The sequence below is a fragment of the Plectrocnemia conspersa genome, unplaced genomic scaffold, assembly GCF_051122295.1.
Source record: "Plectrocnemia conspersa isolate PC_06_02 unplaced genomic scaffold, ASM5112229v1 ptg000009l, whole genome shotgun sequence".
NCBI classification, from domain to species: domain Eukaryota; kingdom Metazoa; phylum Arthropoda; class Insecta; order Trichoptera; family Polycentropodidae; genus Plectrocnemia; species Plectrocnemia conspersa.
Window position 1 is genome coordinate 1,195,523 of NW_028277173.1, and position 22,454 is coordinate 1,217,976.

General features: G+C 32.2%; 1 protein-coding gene across 8 annotated transcripts; it reads right to left on the reverse strand.

The window, feature by feature from the left end:
- On the reverse strand, window positions 1–21,459 carry LOC148231476 (uncharacterized). Of its 8 annotated transcripts, none has more exons than XM_088191881.1 (20): window positions 21,307–21,459; window positions 15,685–15,979; window positions 14,815–14,955; window positions 14,652–14,750; window positions 14,299–14,579; window positions 14,135–14,232; window positions 13,912–14,068; window positions 13,604–13,746; window positions 13,201–13,414; window positions 12,988–13,128; window positions 9,464–10,158; window positions 8,702–8,802; window positions 5,030–5,142; window positions 4,800–4,916; window positions 4,559–4,725; window positions 4,319–4,482; window positions 1,599–1,676; window positions 1,290–1,525; window positions 1,029–1,226; window positions 1–900 (listed from the first exon to the last, which is right to left on the reverse strand). In XM_088191881.1, exons 2-20 carry the CDS (start codon window positions 15,968–15,970, stop codon window positions 601–603), a joined length of 3,729 nt encoding a protein of 1,242 aa, XP_088048007.1. In that variant the 5' UTR covers window positions 15,971–15,979; window positions 21,307–21,459; the 3' UTR covers window positions 1–600. The 8 variants fall into 8 exon arrangements, with proteins under 8 accessions (XP_088048007.1, XP_088048005.1, XP_088048004.1 ...); XM_088191879.1 differs by having other exon boundaries at window positions 1–912; XM_088191878.1 differs by having other exon boundaries at window positions 4,800–4,934.
- Between the last annotated feature and the right edge of the window lie 995 nt (window positions 21,460–22,454).

The following is a 22,454-nucleotide window of genomic DNA, read 5'->3' on the forward strand; positions in this document are numbered from 1 at the left end:
TTTTTATATATTTTTATATAATGCAATACAATAATCAAAAATGGGTCCATGTGACATGAATTAAAAACATATCATGCAATATACAATACTGGGAAAAAAAAGAAATAAATAAAACGTAATATGAGGATAAGTGACAATCGTTTTCGTAATGATTAAAATTCCTCGTTAAATATTAAGAATTTGTATTTTATTATTAGAAATGTAACTTATAAAAAATTACACGTTAACGTTATATACACAAAAAATATTTAAAACACAATTTCTTCTAGTCTGACCCGAACGTAACATTTGTACTTTACTATTTCCGCTATTGTTATCGAAGAGATGCTATTCAATTATTTATTTTAAAATACCATCATTTGTATTATAAATATAGTACTGAAGAAACAAACACGGCATTAATATATTATATAATGAAATTTTACTATTTTAATATTGATTTAATCCAATACAGATTGTGGTTGATTAATGGTTAAAAAAATATATATTGTTTACACTACAGAACGTGTTAAAATATATATAAATTATAAAAACATAAGACAAAATCGTCCAAGTCCAATACTCTACTAAAATAATACTAGTGTATGTGTGTGTTTGAGTTCAATCGAACTCGTTAAAAGTCTGCCTCCAAGTGTGGTGGTAAGGAATGCGCAGCAGCTTTAAACGGGTGTCTGGCAGTTCCGCTTCTAATAAACGCTGGAGCGTCGGAAGCGGCAGGATCTCGACTTGGGGCTTTCCGGCTATCTGGTTTGTCCGTCCGTCTTCATTGTGCAAACCGGGCACCGGTTTCAAGATGGGGATACAATCGCCGGTACCGGGTTTCCGGTCAGGTTTCTTTGGGGGTCTCACAGGCAGTACTGGCGGATTTCCACCTTGTGCTAACGCCTGATTTCGATCGCACTGAAAAGATTGCTTTCAACAATAATTATTTTCAACTGCTATACACCGAAATAATAAGCTAACATACTCTTCTTAATTTAGATAATATTCCTGTCTATACTACTTCGTAAGTTTGATATAAAAATCACCTGATCGATGAACAACTCGGTGACGCGCAACAGCTCCATTGTGATGCCCCACATTAAATGCGTGAGCGTGTTCTTAAGTCGTAGAACACCTTCCAACACGGAGCGGTTCGTCGTCGCCGATTGCGACACATACGTCGGAATGATTAATAGCCTCTTGATGTTTGTACATCTAGTGATGACCTCTTCGAATACGTGTTGCTGAAAAATCGAAATCCATTAACAACCGTCCGATGAAACGTATCGTTCTATTGTAATATTTACTTTGATATCAAAGTTGATCAATTCGAGCTGTCTGAGCGAGGGCAACGCCGCCACAGCTTGAAGGAAAAGGATAGCTCCGCTATTGCCGTTGCTCCGCTCTAACCGCAGACGAGTCAGATTTGTCAGTTGCGAGATTAGCGATGCGCCGTTGATGTCGACAGCGGTCAATTCGCCTACTTCTAAAGACTCCAATTTGGTAAGGCCACCTATCACTAAGCAGTGTTGTTGATTTATTTCTGAAAACGAAACAATAGCATATATAATCACATATATACAATATAATCAATTTAAACATAATTTATAACTCACCTTTAATCGACGTAATACAAAGATGTTTCAAATTCTTTAAATTTTCCAAACATTTCAGATCTGAAGTTAATGTCATGCCTGAAATAATAATAAAAAAATACATTTACATTATGCATAAATATATTGATCAGATAAAAAGAATATGTTCCCATTTCAATTTTCAAAATATGTTCCGTGAAATTTGTTTTGAAAAAGTAGAGTAGTGTTCCGTGAAAAATTATCATTTAAAATTTTGTGCGATCAAATGGGAAATAACGATAAATTAAATTTGTTAAAAAAATTATGGCTTTGTCACGCAAAAAAAATAAGAATAAAATCGTAATATATTTTTATCAATGCTGACTTGATTATTCAATCAATAAGAAAATATTTTGAGTTCCGTATTTGGGAGAAATGATTGATGTACAATAAACAGAGCTGATAATTCACTAGTAAATGGGAACGAAATAACATTTTCGTTTAACCAATGAAACCAATTATTATGTTAATCAAAGGTAGAAATGTGATAAGTCTAAATAATCAGAACAATAAACATTATTACACAATCATATCAACAATCGTGCCACTGAACAAGAAGCAACTGACTTCAGAGAAGTTTGCTTGGAATTTACGACATTGTCGAACAATATGATTGTTCTCATTAAAATGTGTGGCTAAGAAATTATATGGCAATGTCGAACAGGAGTAAATTACCCTAAATGAAGGTAATGAACAATCCTAAATTTAAAAATATACATTTTCTGAAATATTTTTAAGTCTATAACCACCAGATAATTCTCATTTATGGATTGGCACTCACGCGCCAAATGGGACTGTGTTTGACCTGATAATTCGAAATAAACACATCATAACTACTCGCAGGAAACATATGAAAGGACTTGCAAGAATTCGCACTACACACATCAATATCAGCACCATTTCAGACTACTTACCACCTGCTACGCTATTTAATATACAGCTATGGCCAATTGAAAGTTTTATAGGCAATATTTCGCGAATTCTATTATTAAAATATATTCTTTCTTCAAAACTTATGCTATTGTATTTTTTTAGTCAAGTGCATCTGTGGTAATAATTTACAAGATATTTGAACTCATAAAGCCTCCTCAGTTGCACGTTAGCCTCGGTTATGTAAAGACAAACCCAAAATCATGGAGAGAACTAAACAAATGTCGATCACGGTAAAATCTAAAATAATAGCATATCTCAAAGAAAAGGTTTCAATTCTAGAGATAGCGCTAAGAGTGGGGTTTAGTGGTCCTGCTAATCGAAAATTTACTAAAAAAATATCGCGAAACAGGAATTCTAAAGGGTGAATGGGGGTGGTTGGAAGCGTATGACGTCGGATCGAGAAGATCGCAAAATAAAGGATATCATTAAAACTGCTGCTGAAATACAAACAGAATTACAATCTATTTCAAACTCGAATATTTCGAGACGGAGAGCGAATAGACGTTTAGTAGAAGCTGGATTTAAAGCGCGAAAACCAGAAGAAAAAAAAAACACTATTTACTGAGAAAATTAAATAGAACCGCCTTGAACGGGCAAAAGCTCATCGCCATTGGACTGTCGAAGATTGGAGAAAAGTGGCTTTTTCAGATGAATCCAAATTTAAACTGTTTGAAGCAATGATAAGCGACCGTGCGCCGTAGAAAAAGCGAAAGATTTCATCCCTTATACATTAATCGATTCATCAAGCACTCAACCTATGTGGTGATCTGGGAGGTGCATGAAAGCTTACGGATTGGGCTCTGTAAATTTCGTCCAGGGCACCAAGAATGCAAAAATATATAAATTGGTTGTAAAAAACGACTTTATTCCAACCCTTGAAGAACTTTCCCAACATACTGCTGAGCCCATTTTTCACGATGATTCTGCGCCGTGCCAACTATAGTTTTTACATTCAAACTTTCACTAAATAAATCCTCTATTTATAGATTACACAATTCAAAAAGTTAAAGGGAATCATATCATTGACATGGCCAGGAAACAACCCCAATTGAAAATTTATGGGCAATCATAAAACAACAATTAAGAAAAAAACTATAAAAAATTTAGCCGAGCTGAAAAAACATATCATGGAAGTGTGTATGGGAAGAGATTAATCTTAAAATAATTGAAAATCTGTATATATCGATGCCAGGTAGAATACAAGAATTTATTAAAAATAAAGGCGTAGTTACGTCAAAATAATTTTGTTAAAGTGTTATAAAAATGTTTTATTTACAAGCTTTTAATTTTTAAATGTCCTCGATATTACGTTCTATGAATAGAACAAAAAAAAAGGGTCGTGTGCACGTGTTGAGTTGGAGGCTCGCCATTATACACTTGCTGGGACAACGAAAAAATGTACCTTTCCCAGAATTGACGTAATTATACCTTCCTAATTTGAAGTATTAATGGAAAAAGAAAGTTAACAACTATAATTATCTATTATAAATTCAAAAACGTGTAAAAAATGCATCAACATTGATAAAAATAATCAAAATAGGTATAAGAACCGCCACATCAACTTTTAATTGGCCATATCTGCAATTATTTGTGCAATAAAAATATATACCAGTTAGATCAACTAAGCTGACAATTCAAAAATAACTCTAAAATATACAATGAATGAGAAAAAAGGGGCAATTAAGATAATATCGAGGACCATCACCAGAGATGGTTGTCTGTCCCTATTTAAAATAACAAACCGTTTAATAATAGCATTAAAATCTTACCATTCATAGATTTTATACGCAATTCTCGCAAATTTGCAAGATTGGATAGGGGAGATAGGTTTATTGATGTACAACGTATGCTAGTGGCAGTCAGTGTCTGCAAATACGGCATTCGTTCGCAAACCCGTTCAACCACCGACGCCGGACATCTACACAAGTCTAATCTGTCAATTCAAAAACACCAATTCGTCAATATAATTAGTAATCAATAATAAATTCAATCATCTAAAACAAACTTACCTAAGCAAAGTATCAACAGTCACAATATGGGTGATAAATTGATCCCAAACTAGAGCCTTTTCTATTTCAGTTTCTTCAGGCGGATGATGAAACAGCATCTTGCGCAAATCCAAGTGCCGCGTTCCGTGTCGTTTTAAGGCTGCAGCCAAACCATCCCAATCGTTCACCTTAAAATATATATTCACATACAGGATTCGTTTGTCAATTAATTATTATATATTTATTAATGTGAAAAACTAACCTGGGAGTTCTTCATTCGGACTGATCGCCAAAGGGCCGGAGTGTCAGCGATTTCCCTCCACATTCGACACACGCGTGCGGCCATGGCTAGCTCGCGCATTTTCAAATATTGAAAAATCTGTACAAATATACCGCACTATAATCAATTTATCGTGATCTGTTTTTTATCCCTATAAATATGCAAACGCATGCTAGAACGCAGACGTTTTTCGTAATGATTTAAATGTATACCTGCACCAGCGAGTTGTACCCCCGTTCTTTGTTGGCTTTGTAAAAATCGGCAAAGTGATTCCTCTTCGCATCGGACGTCTTCACTCCCCTTGCGCCTCCGATCACCTTTTGGCCTGAACGCAAAGTCGTTAATATCATTTCTTTCTATACATTTGATATTTTAACGTATCGAATTCTGCGACTTATTTGTGATAATTGGGACAAAAACTTTTTTTTTTAAATAATCATAACTTTTGTTAATAAAATAAAAACAAATTTGTTTAAAAAAAAATTGAGAACAATTTAAATGAGCAATATATAAAATAATTGTTTGTGGATTACTGTTGGTCTGAGGTGACCACCCCATGAATAACTATGCAACAAATGTATTTAAAAGGATTATATAAATTGGCAGCAAGATTTTATTTAAATGCGTGTATCTCTAAAAATAATTTTGTGTTAGTGCACCCAAAAAGATTGGGAGTAACTGACCTACTTAACAGATAGACTATTCAAATATTGGCTATGAAACCTTAAAATAAGTTAGGGAACAATGAATGTAGGTAGAAGGCCGACAGATGGTGACGATATGTAAGTGATTAAAAAAAACGTACTTATTATTATCAAGTAGAGGATAATTATTTTAGTTAATATGATACTAACAACATTTTTAGCTAAAGAGCTGCATAAATATGATACAGTAAATACGCAGTCTATTGTTCTTTTTTGTATGAAGTTGAAATGACGAAATGGACAAATTTGTGCATACAGTATTCAATGTGTTAAGCAAAGATATTTTGGGTTTTAAATTTATTCATTTTAAACTTCCAGGTTTTCCAGTACTGGATTTGTATATATATATATATATATATATATATATATATATATATATATATATATATATATATATATATAATTTCTTTAGTATGAAGATAAGCCAAATGAGCGCAACCTTTTAAGTGTGTTATATATATGTAGTTTGAAGAGTGGCACTATATTTACATTTATCGATCAATGAAAGTTCAGTATGGTGATGCATGTCGAGTTGTGCCAATCTTCACCCAGTAAAAAAAAACGAGAACGAAATAGTCTCACTTTTGGGGATAAGTCATGATGGATCAGCACATCGCATCTTCTCAGCTGACTTCAGAATTGAAAGAATGACGTATTAATGACAAGTGGAAAATTTGTAATGAGTCACAGAGACTAAATAGAAAAAATATTCTTTTGAATTAGTGAATAGAATGTTTATTGGCGGTTTCTACTACGACCGAAATTCGCAGAATTCGTTCTTTGAACGAAACTAAATGTTGGAAATGCCCACCTTTTATTATCGTTTAACGCATATCTCAAAAATAGGTGTGCATCGCAAATTTTTATGATGTTCGTGTTACGTTTTTGTATATCTTATTTCAAGACGCAAAGATTTTATTTAATTTTAATCTTTTTAAGATTTAATTTATATGCAAATCCATACAAAACAAGCGCCGATACGGATCCGATCTTTATTTATGTGTAACAAATTCGTTTCAAACATTATTAGCTATTGTATTTACAATAAATTCGATAAAATTGTGTACTTAAAATTTTTGTTTCATCAATTTTACTGAATTAATTCAATCACTGAAATGATCAAAAAGTACATAAAAATAAATTAAACATTTTCCTTTTACCTCTCTCATTGATCAGTAATTCGCACAGCATTGTGTTATGCATATTTTATAAGATTAGAAAGTAATTAATGATAATTATTATTAAGCAATAATTATGATTTAATTAAATAATATTTCACAGGCAATTAATTTATTTTTGTACTAATTAGTTCAATTAATTAATATTGGTAAAAACTGTGAGAAGAATTACGAATTTATTCGAATACTATTTTTTATTTAATATTCGAATAGTTGAAAACTAAGAATAATTGAGAGTCCTACTATCGACTTTTTTAAATTGTTGGAAAAACAAAAAAACTACTTACTTGTGGATAATTTAATTTACTTTTCCAAAAATGAAATTTAAACAGAAAAAGGCTTTCATAAGCAAGAAAGAAGTTGTAACAAATAAATTAACGAACAATAATATTATAGTATTTGCACGGAAGGACAAAAAAATTGTTGCGATGTGCACTAGGCGTTGCTTATTGAATAGGTACTATTCCTATATGATGTAAAGAAAAACAAAGAAGAGATTTTTTAAAACATGATCGAAAATCCTTCATATGGAATATTGTGTGGGGGTTCTTCTTTAAACTCGTGCACTAAATCGCGGCAATCACGACAATTATAAGGATGAACGCGACAAAAGACTAACTGAACGAACCACCACAATAGCCTTCGCTATGTCCATGAAAAAAATTGAACAAGTAAACATGTCATAATTACCCTCTGATTCAGAGAAAAATATTTCTGTTGTGTAACGGTGCGAACAATACACCATCGTTAACATTCAGCCCGTTGCATAATTCGACATTCGAAAATGTCCAAGCAAATTTTACTCTCTAGAGACGTGGACATTTATATATATATATAATTATAATACAAGGATAGAGCGAAAAAAAAATTTTTGTCATCGTTTTTTTTATTTAGGTAGTGTAGTTATATACCCTAAATCGGTTAAGTGATATATAAATAATAGATAAGAAGCTTAATTGTTGTGATTAAATAATTGGACCGCAGTGGATTCAATAAGAAAAAAAATGGACTGTAAAAGATTAATGTCTAAAACAGCACTTCGTTTTTACCGATTAAAAAGCTCAAAGCCATTGTGCCCATTGTATAATCACTTATTTTATAAGTTTCAAATCTGCATATCTTGTCTGGTTGCCAGAGAATGTAAATAATTTTTTTACGATCAAGTTTTGGAGGTTTTTTAGTTATAAGAGAAAACAAATACTACTCATTCTTATTTCACACGAAATTCTTGCAAAATACTTAGTAGTATAGCGTGTATATTTGACAAAGCACTTCTTCCAGCTGCTATTATAGATTCTAGAAGAACTTTGTTTTTGGATGCCACCTAATTATCAGCAATGCTTTCATATATATTATAAGTAGTCTACTAGAACTTTTCAATAGCCATAGTGTATATTTAGCATTTTTAATCTATATGTATATTTAAATTTACTCTTTGTTTTTCATTTCACTTTTAAATATATTATTATTATTTTAAATTGTATTATTATCTCAGTATTGTTGGCGGTCAGCTGTCAGGGCTTACTCGTCCAGTAATTTTAATCAATATTGATACTATTGATGTTTGAAGTTATCATCCATATTGTTATATAATGATGCTCTTTAGTGTGTGTGTACCTAGTCAATATTCTTGCAGATCAAACAGAAGCAAAGAATTAATAAACAAACAGTACGTCTGTTCTTGCAGGAAATGCTGCAGATTCTGAGATGTGAGTCAATAAAGATCAGTAAGAACTGGAGTGAAAGACCGATAGATTGAGCAAGTCTGATCGTCGGCGTCTTTCATTATATCGTTACATATATCGTCTTATTTTGCTCTATGGATATGGATTAAAGAAACTAATAGTCATAAAATAGTGTACTTTGGCTACATAATCAATATTTGTACAAAAATAACCCTATAAACATAGTCGGATCATATTTAACAGAGGGTACAATTGTAAAATTAAAAATGGAATGATCATAGCCCTATTGAGAAAGTATATGCATATTTATAACGTACTGGGTGATCCATTTTCTGTCTTCTTCGCTATTTTCGGTATCATCTTGGGAACGGGAGGTCCTTTTGCTTTTCTTTTAGTGGCACTGGGCTCATCGGCTAACCTGCAAAATAGCAATCGAAACATTAAAACCGAAGCATAACATCTTCGCACTCATTAAAAACTAACATATAGATAATAATAACGTTAGTATAAATCTCAACAGTTTACAATTGTGTATTTGGCATTGAAACAAACGGAAACGACATTTTAGGAAAGGGGATATAAATGGACTACTCGATATACGTGATCCGTAACTTTTATTCTCCAATACTCATCTGCAAACAAGAAAAAAAAAAATATTTATTCACACAAAAAATTAAAAAGTATGCACCGCAACGTCAGGCAAAACGTTTTGAAAGCACTTGATGGAATTTAAAAGGTTTGAGTGGATTAAAAAAAATATACACAATATATACAGTCATTTTTTAGTAAAAGCAAACATTACAAAAATAATAACAAGGTCCGTTTTACCGATTCGAGACATCGAAATATGCAACAACATACATTCAATTGATAAACTGTTAAGATTGATTGTTTTATGATCAAAGCATGCAACGATTGCACTTATATGTATCGTGATTGATGACAGCTGTTTTACTGGTATTTCTCCGCGACCAAAAAATGACTGTTGCTCTGAAAGATACACTAAAATATTCCATCAAGTATCATCAAAACAGCTTTTGTGAAATGTATTTGTTAAGGTAGTCGTAAAAATCACTCACTCGAACGAAGCGCTCCTCTTGGCGCTTCTAGGGTCGAACGGTTGATTGCCAAAGGTGTCGCTCTTGAATAATTTGCTGTATTCGGAGCTTAGATTGTCGAAGCTAATCACACTGGTGGGGACGATGCTGTCTGACTTTGACGTAGTAACGGGCTTGTTGACAGTGGAATTCGATCCGCTCGCTACGGGAAAACTCGGCTCTGTGACTTTAGGAACGTTGTCAGCTTGCTTTGGATTGGTTATTTGTCCGATTAACGGCGTCGGCACGGCCGGCGTGTTCGGTTTAGGAACCACGATAAACTTATGGCCGTTCATTATAGCGATGGCTTGAGGAAACAACGTCATATCAGTCTCGCCGTCTTGAAGTGCAATATTATTGGAATTGACGTATTTTGATTTGTTAATATTATCTGTAGGTTTCGGCAACCTCTGATTTGGTTTCTGTGATGAGTTATCAGTCTTTGGATGCTTTGGCGATTGGTTGACCGCCGGTTGTTTTTGACGCGGAACTTGAACGGGGACCAGCCGCGGTTGCGGTACTACTTTATTGGACGTCGCTGAAGGTTTTGGATATCGTAGAGGTGAAACAGTGGTAATCAACGGAGTCGGTTTACTGGCAGGTCTCGAAGTCGGCATGTGATTCATTGATGTTTGAGGTGGAGAGACTGGTAAACTCGAATTCGCCATGTGGCAGTTCTGCAATGATACAATTCAACGTGAGAAATGCAAAAAATACTATTACTAGTGTATGACAGAAAATAATAAAAAAAAATTATGGTCATCTATTGATACATACAAATTAATTTCTCTTAAAAACCCTTCACCCTGTGTTTGAATTAATAATTTTATAAAAATGTTGCCTTTATTTAGCAATGAACGAGTGTGCTGTAGTATTTCTGAATCTCTTACATATACCACAACTAGGGTTTTTCAGGGTTTAGGTAAATTAAATTAAGACTTTTTCAATACGAACTGACAAAATTTGTAAATTATTGAATTTATATATTTCTAAAACATCCTTTTTAACGGTTAAAAACAAGCAAAAAAAAGGACCGTATGCAATCAACACGTCAATTTGTTGCATTTGAAAATATATCAATTAGAGCAATTACAAACTTCATTTAAGAAAGTTTCACAAACTCAAGTTAAAAACTGCCTAAATGTGAAAGGGACGTTATGAATTTAATTCATGATTTTTATGAAAAAAAATATGATAGTTACTTGATAAAGTAGAACACCATTTAAGTTTATTTTATAGATTAAAAATAAATATTGTTGGATTAACCACTGGTACTATTTAACTAATCTTCGAATCACATTATACACCTATCTGTTTGCAATGTAGTTTACAAGAAAATAAGTTCTAGCACACAAAATCAAAATAACGAAAATAATATTGATGCTGTGGAGAATTTTTCTTTCAGTATTAATGACGAAATTGAAAAAACAATGAGAAATATGAAATAAAAAAAGAATATACTTTAATAGATAATATCCGAGGTATAATTATTGAATATTTAAAAAAAATTTGATGTGCGAAATAATATTTTACACAATAAAATAAAAAATATTCAAGGAAACAAACCAAAGAAAAAAACAACCAATGTCTAAACATTTTGTATGAAGAACTACCAACGTCATTGGATGTTCTTTACATTAAACAATGTATGTATCAATTTATAACTTTGAATGATAATTTGTGTCTTCTTATTTAAAAAGGTTACAATAAACAATAAAATATTTTTCTAATATTTCATGTAAATATAAATAATATTGTACAAAGTTTTTTATTCCTCATTTTTGTTAAATGTGAGTTAATCACAGACATAAGAGTGGAATTATGAAGAAAATAAAATGTGATGATATATATATATGTATAATTCTAGAAACTGCTGACCTTTAGCGAACTTTTTTTACATGAGGATTGAGCAGCTCATGTTACAAAAGCGCCACAAAAACACAAGAGCAAACACATCACGTGCATACACACAGAACATTAATAAATTTAAGCGAGAGTTAATTAGAATAAGAAAGGTGAAAGGAAGTTCTTATATTAATCATGAGAATATGTCCGCAAAAAGTATTGGAAATGATTTATATTTAATGAAATATGAAACAATAAAGTTGAAAATGTTTTTTTAGGTTAAACGATTGTTAATGTTGCAGTATTATTGAAAAGTTAAAATAGAAAGTTGAACCAATTTAACTTTACTTTCGTAATAAGGGTATTTTACACTTGATTTTAAACCATTTCCTGCCTGAAGGAACAGAAACATTGTACCAAAAATTAGGACAAAATTATTTTGAAGGCGAGAAAAACATTCAACACCTTTTATTCTAGAAAACCTGGATATTGAACATTTTTATTCAATGAAAAATACTATAAGACCATTCGGATGTATAAAATTGATCATTCTTTAAAAGGGGAGGTACCATGTTGATACAATTTTTCCAGGCCTTAGGATTGATTTAAAATTACTAATGACCTTAGCACTACAATAAACTTTTTACGAACATACGATGGACCTATTCCTTTGAAAGTTCCAAAAATATCTGATCTATTAAAATCTTAGCAAAATATCGTACTGCCACTACATTTTTTAATGAAAATTTACCGTCAGACAATATTACATTGAAAGATTAATGCTATAACACATTTATAAAATTGTTATTGTATTATTTTCTAACAACTTTCTACAAATTAAAATATTTTTTAATGTATGCATGCATGTATATATTCAGTAATGTTAATATGAGCAAATTATAAATAAATATATTAAAAAATAAAGCTTTATCAGAAAAACAGCCAATGTAAAAAAATGCCTGAAAAACAACCAATTGATTTTCACTTTTTATCTTTTTTTTGTGTGTATTATTTTATTTCTAATAAAAATTTATTATATTTTAATATAATTAATTCCTTGTAAGCAAAGAAAATTAGTTTTTACTATCTCCCGTAAAAAACGATTTTTGTGATAATGGTTGTTCTTCATATAAGGTCTTCAATTAATGTTTACAAAATATTATTTGACGAAAAAAAAAGATAAAATTAGTACGACTTCAGAGCAAAATTCATTTGAAAATTATTTAGATGATACCCAGACCGAACAGTTATTGACAGTGGAAGAACTCAATCAAATATTAAAAAGCGATTACATCGTAACGTCTCGCCACTACGCCTTCACATCGCCATCACACCAGAAGTAGTAAAAAACGCTGAATTAAGAAGTCATACTAGAAATTATTAAGCATTACGAAGGCATATTATGACGTGGCTATGAAAATGAACCTAATTTATACCACTGAATACCATAATCAAAAACAAAGCGAATCCTCGCTGAGATGAAAAATGCCCCACTACTCAAAAAACATCATTTTGAGATGACTAAAAGATTTCTAGATGCAGTGAATATGAATTGTATGAACTTACATCGTTTCTTGAAAATAATAATATGACTAAATAAAATCAATTGAACTCATTTGTACATACAATTGACTCCTTAATTTAATGATTGAAGTTTTTACCTTACAAACGAATGACGTGTTGCTATTTGGCAAAAATCCTGTGCACTGACTGTGGTACAGGCAAAGACATAGACTGCATTGTAGAGACGGTGGCTCTTTGTTGGCTAACGGACATCGCATCGGACACATATCTCGTCCTCCCTAATCATCGACATCGTTATGATTAAAAATAAGTCACTTGACATATTCAATATATTAAGATCAAAGGCTCACTGGAGGATTTCCGGTTGCGGCTGTGTATTTTTTAATCTGCGGCACCGGATGGCCCCTCGCCGAATCCGCAGCGACCGAAGGATACATTTTCAGCGGGACGGACGCCTGCTCCGCGCTATGGCCAAAGTACACCTTTTCCGGACTGGCCGACGGTGACTTTTCTGGGATCTGACCAAAGTATGGTATATCTTCCATATACTCCTCGCCATCTTCCCTGTTTTCAAGGTGTTTACGATACGATAGGTATAAAATAGATATACCGCATAAATATATATTAACAAAAATAAAAGGAAGAACACAAACAATAATAATAAAAACAAAGAATAATGCCAAATCCACAATTGTCTTGTCGTGATCATATACAACAAATACAAAAATAAAGTATCAATACAACGGTCTTTACTTTTTTATTTGAGATCCTTCGGAAGAGAGTGACTTGCGAATCCCGGACTTGGGTGTTCCGGGGTCTTTTTTTGACGGCGGTGATGCTCCGGTTGGCGACATTCCGCTATTGGTTGTACTTAGACGTGAACCGACTGATTTGACCTTAAAATATTAAAATTTATTTTAACAAGGAATAATAAATAATAAAAAAAACACTAGAATCAACCATCGACATGTAATTATTTTAAATATATAACTTTTAACATTTTAATAACACACATGTCTAGAATTGATAAAAGCTTTTACAACCGAAACAAAGATTAATACCTTAATTGGTTTGCTTAAAATCCGATCCGGCGATGAACCTTTCGGCCCTTTTGGTTTTGGTGTACGTTTACCTTCAACGACGATTGGTTGCACGTTTTCAGGATTATCGCCCCACAACTGAGGAGAATCAGTACGGACCTTAGTCACCTTTGCACCTCTAAAATATAAATAAATAATTTAAACATCAATCATTACTTTCCGCGATAAAAAATCAAAGCATTACCTAATTATTTCTTTCTCCGGATCTTCGATCCCTAAGGCATCTTTGAAAAATGTGAAATTTTCTACTGTGATATCATTTCCGAATAAATGTTCTGAAACCTAAAATATTTTGTTAATATTATCAACATATGATTTATGCACTTCTATAATAAAAATCATGTGTACCTCTCTCGTTGATCGCAGTTTCTTTCCCAAAGGCGAATAATAGTAAACATCCGCCTGACGTCGCAGATTCGAATCTAAGTTGGCTCGGTACACAAGTTCTCTCTTCCAACCGAACTCAAATGGTACTCGGTACATAGGATTAGCTAAATCGACACCACTCTTGCGATTCAATGAGCTTCTACTCGGACCGGTGCTGGAATTTGCGACATCCGAATTTATGTTAATTAGGTCTGAATCTGAACGAATCGACATTCCCGACGAAGGACGTGAAGATAGAGTTTCTAAAATTACAAAAAAGCATTAGTGTGTTTCTTTAAAAAACAACAATCCAATTAAAATATATGTACACTAACCAGTTGCACTATAAGATGGTGATATAATTTTTAATTTTTTACTTTCAAATGTCTTGACATTTATCGATACCGTGTCATCGATTTCTTTTTCTAGTTTTTCTGTAAAATAATAATTGCAATGTTAAATCTGTTAATTAAATAGATCTAACGTTTTCAAATATACCTATAAGAGAATAAATGTAATCCATGGAACTTTCTTGAGGTTTTTTAAACCCGAATAATTCCCCATCTTCTGCTAAATCAATGCTAGTGTGTTCCTTGAAGTCTTCTACTTTTGTATCTGCACCTTTCTCTGAATAGTCAGCTGAAATATAGAAAGCAATCGTTATTATTATATTCGACGTATTAATTCATCTAGATCCAGTAACATAATAGTATTTTTAACAATATATTATTACGAGAAATATCTTACCTATAATTTTATCTATGTTTTGGTAAATAATCGGTGGTTATAGGTTGAATGAATATTTATTTACTTTACTGTGTTTCGGCTGTATACATTTTCTTAGTACACTATCATATTGATTTACTATAATATCAAAATTTCGATTTTAATTATTTAACCTATTTTTTATGTAGTACAAATCCTCTAATTATATTAAAGCATTTACTGACACACCAAACTTACAAAATGTAAAAAAAAACTGCACCAATTAATAAAACACTAGACAATGCGCTGCTGTTTTTCGGAATATTAAAAACAAAAAAACTACAATTTGGAAGCTACAATTTATTAAGCCCTTCCCGGTCATTGCCGAGTTAACTCGGAAATGTGTAAACTGTGAATTCTCATCTCAAAAATCAGCAATTTCTTGAGAAAATTATCATAGCGTTTTATTGTAAAAAATTAAATTTGAACGAATAGTTTTAAATGTTTAACAACGGCTGCATAGGAAAGGATGGGTCTGTGCAAGAATTTTGAGTAATTTTTAAAAAGTTAGACTGGGAATTGGCAAAATTGTGAATAGTATGTAAGACAGTTGTTGAGTTTGAAAGTATTATTATATAGTATATAAACAAATTTATAAATTACCATCGTCGCTCTCTTCACCGTTGGTATTTTGTAGTTTGTCCGATTCCATGCTCTCTTCGGCCGATTCTAGTTGCGAATTATCGCTGTCTCTGTTCTCTGCGTTTTGACTGTCGTCACCGTACAACGACGACGGCTGGGCGTTCAATCCGGGTGCGTCTTTGTCGTCGTTAGACTCATCTACATCCATCTGTTCGTCGGCGTCTGATTTCAAATCAGAGTCGTTGAACTCTGGAGTGGCGTCTTCTTCACCGTTCACATCTTCGACGTGCGTTGGTTCCTCCGCCATGTTTGCGGCCTAAATTTATAACACATATGAGATAACGTTTACGACCATTTAATTCTACATTGCGAATATAGTGGAATCAGACATTTTTTAATACGTTGAGTGCGCTGAAGGACGTGTATTTTCTGCGCTTAAAATAATCAAATCTGGTTCAAGAGCAATTAGTTTTTAAATTGTTATTTTTTTTATTTTAATGTAACGTTATATTTAATAAATAATATGTATATTTTTTATTAAATATATTTTTTGTATTTCCTTTTTAAATATATCATTAATAAAAGTGAATTAGGTTTTTTGCTAAGTGAATTTATTAAATCCTTTTATTTTTTATAATTTAAAAATTATTGAGATTATTTTTATTGTTATTAATTATATTTTTTAAACGTTGTTCCGTAATCATAAAAGTTTTGTCTCGCTCATAAATATCATTAAACATTTGAGAAATTATTTCAAAAGTTACGAAAAAGTTGAAAAAAAAACGAGTGAATAAAAATTGTTTATGAAGTAATTAATTCAGTTTTTCAGTACATACAAGTCCCTGTTCTGATAATCAACTTTTACATGTTTTTTTACCCAAATTTGGCTAGAGTTCAAAAAGTAACTTTATATGAGCTCGAATTATCTTGAAGTGGAAGAACTAACAAACCCATTCGTGAGTGACTAATTGTTTCTCAGAAGTGTGATTCATCTCTGTATTTTGAAACATGTATTATCTCTGTTTGTCTAGATATAAAAAAAGTCTAAATAAACATTTAAAAATATAACAGAAAATTAACAAAATAATCAATTGAAAAATAAATAGTAAGAAATAAAATTATTGAAAATCTCATTAGGGAAATGAGAAATTTTATTGAAAACAATAATACATTCAAATTTAGACTCTTCGATTATCTACAACCTATAAATGTACCTTGTTTTTTAAGTTAATGAGCAGTAGCATTTTTATTGCTTCCTTGTCTGCAATTATGTGTAGCTTTTTATATCTAAATGAATAACAATTATATAGATATGAGATAAGACTTACCGTGGTATAAGAGGGTAAAGTGAATATGTTTTCACAAAAGTATAATACTTCTGCACATAAGTTAAACATTACAGCATTTATGGTCCACATAATTTAAGATTCAGAAAATGATTCATACCTAATATTAGACAGATCCTGACTAGGGATTGCAATAATATCGGGATTATTATTTTAATTAATTGGTAGTAACGCTCACTTATTCACCATATTTATTGATTAGCAAACCTAAAGCATTCGAACACCTTAGCAATTATTGTTTCGATATATTAAATATTTTAATTATATCATTATCCCTTTTAAAGTTTACAATATTTACATCCAGCACGAATAATTATGTTTTGTAGAAATTTGTGATTTTTTTATTTCATTACTTAAATTACAACTATACCTAATTGTCATGTTTATATCTTTAAACATCGTTAAGTCGGTTTACCTGATAGATGTCCATTCATTCAAAGTCAAACTTAATGCTTTATTGCTAAGTTTATGCTTGTAATATATTGTTAAATGTTAATAAATGCTTGCGAATTTTGTGAAAAAATCTAAGGATTTCAAAGTTGGAACATTTTCTTTGAAGATATCAAATGAAGATGTAGTAGCTATTGTCGTCTTTATGTTTTTTTTGAAATACAATAAACAAGCAGGTCAAATTTTGACCAAAGTCGCTAACATTTATGTCCAATTATCCGTCTACTATTTATGAACAATCTTCCTTACATTCTGGTACTTCTAAAAATACTTTATATGTTGATTGTGTTATCTACGAGTACTAATAAAAATCAATATGACGACTGTGCACAAATACCTTTTTGTCTTTCATTCATGTATTATATTGTCGAAAAAAAATTTTTTTTTAAATGCGGGCAGTAAATCTATCTTCTTTTGAATCAACAAGTCTAGGAAAACATACGAAATACTGCAAAATATTATTCTACTTTGATATCATACACCAATAACACTACTTAATTTAATTTCCTACAATAAGTATCATTTTATTCTCCGTTTCTGCTTTCAAGCAATATGGGCATCGTTTATATCGTCATCGAAGATATCGTTTTCGACAAATAAAATGTTCGGATTTAAAAAAAAAATTTAGTATTACCAGTATTTCCCATGTGAAAGTGTGATAGAATACGTCAAATCGGTCTACCCATATGTAATTTTCGAGAATTGTAGTAGATTCTGTTTTAATATTTGACGATTGATTTCTTTCAATTCAATATGTATTACTCGTGAGATTTTTGATGATTTGTTGCATGATTATTATCATAAAAAGCGTCACTTAAAAAATCTTCCATTGCCTAATTATTGAACATGTTGATATTTTTATATTTAACTACAATACATATATTGAAAAAATACAATATGGGGCCCATAGTTAAATAAACCATGTCATTGTTTTCACTTAAATAAAAATAAAATTTCCCATTGGACAAATACATTCCAATTTAAAATAATAGCTCTTCACTATCTATTTAATAGCTGTGATCTTTCATGTTTCATAATTTACAGATTAAAGTATATTTAATTTAGACAAATAAAATGGCAATTTAATAATAATAAAAAAACATCAATTCACTTGTGCCCTTAACAAAAAATAAAAGAACATTTAAACTACCGAATGTTTTAACCCATTGAATGCGGAAGACGAGAATATTTGTTTCCTGATGCTTATATGTTATCGTAAATATTTAATATTTAAAGCAGGAATCTACTGTACCACTTGAACAGTCAACCAATTGTTGAGTGGTTAACTAACTAGCCAATTGACTGCCAGCTTTCACGGTGAAAACATATAAAACATATCAAGTTATAATGCTGAATCGTCTGCAATTGAGTTTTAGTAAAATATGCGACATTATTGTGTAATCATCAATCAGAAAAATGTTAATATGTATGTTTGTAACCAATCATCAGCTCAAGACTAAAAAAATGTCAAAATGGGTTAAGAATAAAAAATCTACCCCTCGTGTAGATCGAGTGATATTGCGAATGTCCTAACATAATGTGTAAAAGTTCCAGTTAGCTTTACGAAGCATTTGGTAAACAAATAAATATGAAGTAGCCTTATAAGTGGTTTAGGGAAGAGTGACAAGTCATTTACCGGGAAAAAAACGGTATTGACTAATGAACTGTTTCAAAATTGACTTTTGGATTGAAGAAGATTGACGCTCTCTGAGAATTAACTAAATTTATGTGAGTCAGCTGAAGTGCATTACGTTGGATACAAGTAGGCGAAAGATACAGCAAAAAGTTACTCTAAGCAATTGAGACAATCAATCTTGAGGGGGGGGGGGGGGGATTCTTATATTTCGAAATGGAAGGTATCCATTTCATTGACAGATCAGTGAAGGCTGTATTTTATGGGCCAGAATTTTAATATGTTGTAGTCAGAATTTATATTAAAAGATCAGAATATAAGCAGACGGAACAAATATTAGATGGTCGGAATGTATATTAAATGGTTAAAATTTAAATTGGGCTGGTCAGAATTTATATTAAATGGTCAGAATCATTTAATCTGTATTTATAAATATTACTAAATATTTATATTATATGCTCCGTATTTTAACCTCAAGGTCAGTTTTATGTTGACAGATGGTCAGCATAATAATACATGGGTATTATCAAGGTATTTTAGAGCCAACTTGTTTGGTTGGACTCGCAATATTGTCAGATGTTAACATAACAAACTAAGCGTGCTCTCCGCCATCGTTCTGTCGTTCCTTGCTCTGAATACATCTGCGTCCTAGACACAATTAATTAGATTCATTGAGTTATTCATGGGGTATTCACTATTTTGACGCTCGCTCGCATCTAATCTGTCCAACAGACAGATAAGGTGCCAGCGAGATATTTTATAAGATAATTCTAAATAAATACTTTATTTCCCATTTATCATGTTATTATATTTTTTAAATTCACTATTACTTTATTCTGACCCTATTCTATTTTTATTCTAACCATTTGATACATATTCTGACCTTGAATAATATATTTATTTCCAAGCTGTTAATAAAATGTTGACCGAGGTTTGATTTTTATTCTGATCATTAAATTCGTTGACTTATAAAACTGTCCCGATTCTTTTTTCATTCTTTCGATGGAAAAGGACGCAGGCTCAAAGTTGGACTGCAACTATATGAATGATTCTATGCTTTGTCATCGAGCAAAGATAGTTTGTAATGTTTTATTTATCAATTTGGTCAAAGCAGTTAAGGTAAAAATTAATAAAATATTTCAGAATATAAGGAAAAATTTGGGATTAAATCGTTGGAATGGCCCAGAAATAGTCCTAATTTAAACCGATATAAGTCAATGAGCAAACAAAAGCGAATTAAACAATTAAATAATTTACCAACTTTTTTCACCCGATGAAGTTTTTCTTACTTATTAACTAAATTTTACTGTTTTTATTTATTAAAAGGTTTTTTTATGTAAACCTTAAAAAACATTTAGAATTGGAAAAAATACATCTTTAGTTTGAAATCCTAATTAAAATTGCAATATTTATGTTGATAGTATCAGAAATTGGTTTTAAATGTGAAGCTTTTTGTTATATACTGTTCCGTAGTACCGCATTATAAAAACTAATAACATAATGTGACACTAAAATTTGTCACAAATCTTGGCTAAAAGTGTAATAAAAATGAATTGTTTGTAATTGAGTTTTACATAAGTAAGCGCAAACATAGCACACTCACGATCTTTCAGAATTCGTTTTTAACAGAATCCCTCATATAAAATTTGTACAAGTTGGAACCGGACTTTCCTACTTATTAATTCACACTAAGAGAGGTAAAAGACTGAGGAACCAGCCACTTTCCACTTCATAAGGCTACGAGAGCAAATTAAATAATCATTTATAACATCGATTACTATGTTTTTTTTATTTTTGGTTCGTGAATAGTGATTAAAAAAAGGTTTCGCATCACTGATAATTGACACAAGTTGTTTATTTTCGTAACGGCGGGAAGGATTGCGATAAACGATAATTTGATAATTCGAAATGGATAATTGCGCAAGGAACGAGTATAACGGCGTTCGGCTGTACAACGACGCCCCGTTATTCGATGGCGCAGTTAACTCGCGAAGCCAAATTATATTACGTGGGAAAATTACATAAAAATGTAACCCGATGAGATTTAGTAACGGGAAAGCGAAGCAAAGTGCGCAAATAGGCTCGTTTTGCTCGTTTTGTTCGCTTTCCGGTCGACCGCCGACGACGAGGCGGTCAGCTACAAAGACGCCATGACAGAGGTCGCCGCAGTTCGCAAATGTCAAAATAGCCGGTTACAATTGTCGTCAAACTCACAAAGGACGCCGTCCGAAAAGAGACGCGCTGTCGAGAGCCGTCCGGTGCTCGCGGGGCGTCGACAGCGCCGCGAGAGCGACCGTAGGCCGTAACGAGTAGACGGTGCAGGGGGCTCCGCCGCCGACCGTCGCGCCGCGTGGGCCGCTCGCGAACGTCGACTCAGAACGCGCGTATGCAAAAGCCCCGATTCAAAATTATCTTTTAGCCGTGAATTTATTGCTATTTTTTCTGCATTAATTAAAAACAAAATTCTATAAAACGCAAAGATAAAAAATGCAACAATCGGCCTATGTTGTTTCCCTATATAGTGAATAGCTAAATTTAAATTACGCTGAGTACACGAATACGAATATTATAGAGAATACGTATATTAAAAACATTCAACCTTTTAACTGGGGAATTTACTTATGACTACTATAAAAACTAATAGTTTGTAATAGGCGCTTTTTCCTCACATTGACGGGATTTCTCGTCACACCTATAACAATTATCATACCCATTTAAATTCAAGTTAATCTGTAATTTATCATCACACATGTCTAGGTATATTTACGTAAATATGTATTTATTTAGGTTTAAATTTGCCGGCACTCTGGTAACACTGGCGTAACGGACACTTATCGTGGCAACTCTGGCGGGCCCGCGCCCCATTCACTTGTGAACAACATGTAAACTTAACACCGTAAGTACATTTATTTGTCATACCCAGTAAAATAATTAAATTACATAGAATAAAACATAGTCAATCATGGTATGGAAGCCGAATTTAGATTTGTTATGGCCAAAACTGGTCGGCGCTGGAGTAGCATTGCATGGCGGTTTTTCTCCCTCTCTACCGGCAAGCTTGTAAGGGTTCGGACGCGTGCCGTCGCGCGTCCGCCCCATTCTGTAATGTAAGCACCATTGTAACCTTCAATAAATATATTACTGCAGCGGCTCAATCTGTGTCTCATTGCCACCCGCCATCATCAACGGTCCCTAAAATGGTAAAGAAACAAAAAAAGTTGAATAAATTAAATACCTGGACGTACGCTTTGACTCAAAGCTTAAATTCAATAATAATAATATCGCTTTAAATGGCTAGCCGCCATTGTGACTTTTAGACCGATGTTTGTGAGAAACAACACGCTAAGCACTACTAACATATT

Bases quoted from the DNA above. Each gene is read 5' to 3' on its own strand.
- LOC148231476 (XM_088191877.1), bottom strand. From the start codon at position 15,970: ATGGCGGAGGAACCAACGCACGTCGAAGATGTGAACGGTGAAGAAGAC. The intron at 14,956-15,684 runs GTAATTTATAAA...TCTATATTTCAG, and splicing joins CGGTGAAGAGAGCGACGATG to CTGACTATTCAGAGAAAGGT. The intron at 13,415-13,603 runs GTAAAGACCGTT...CCTTGAAAACAG, and splicing joins GAAGGATCTCAAATAAAAAA to GGAAGATGGCGAGGAGTATA.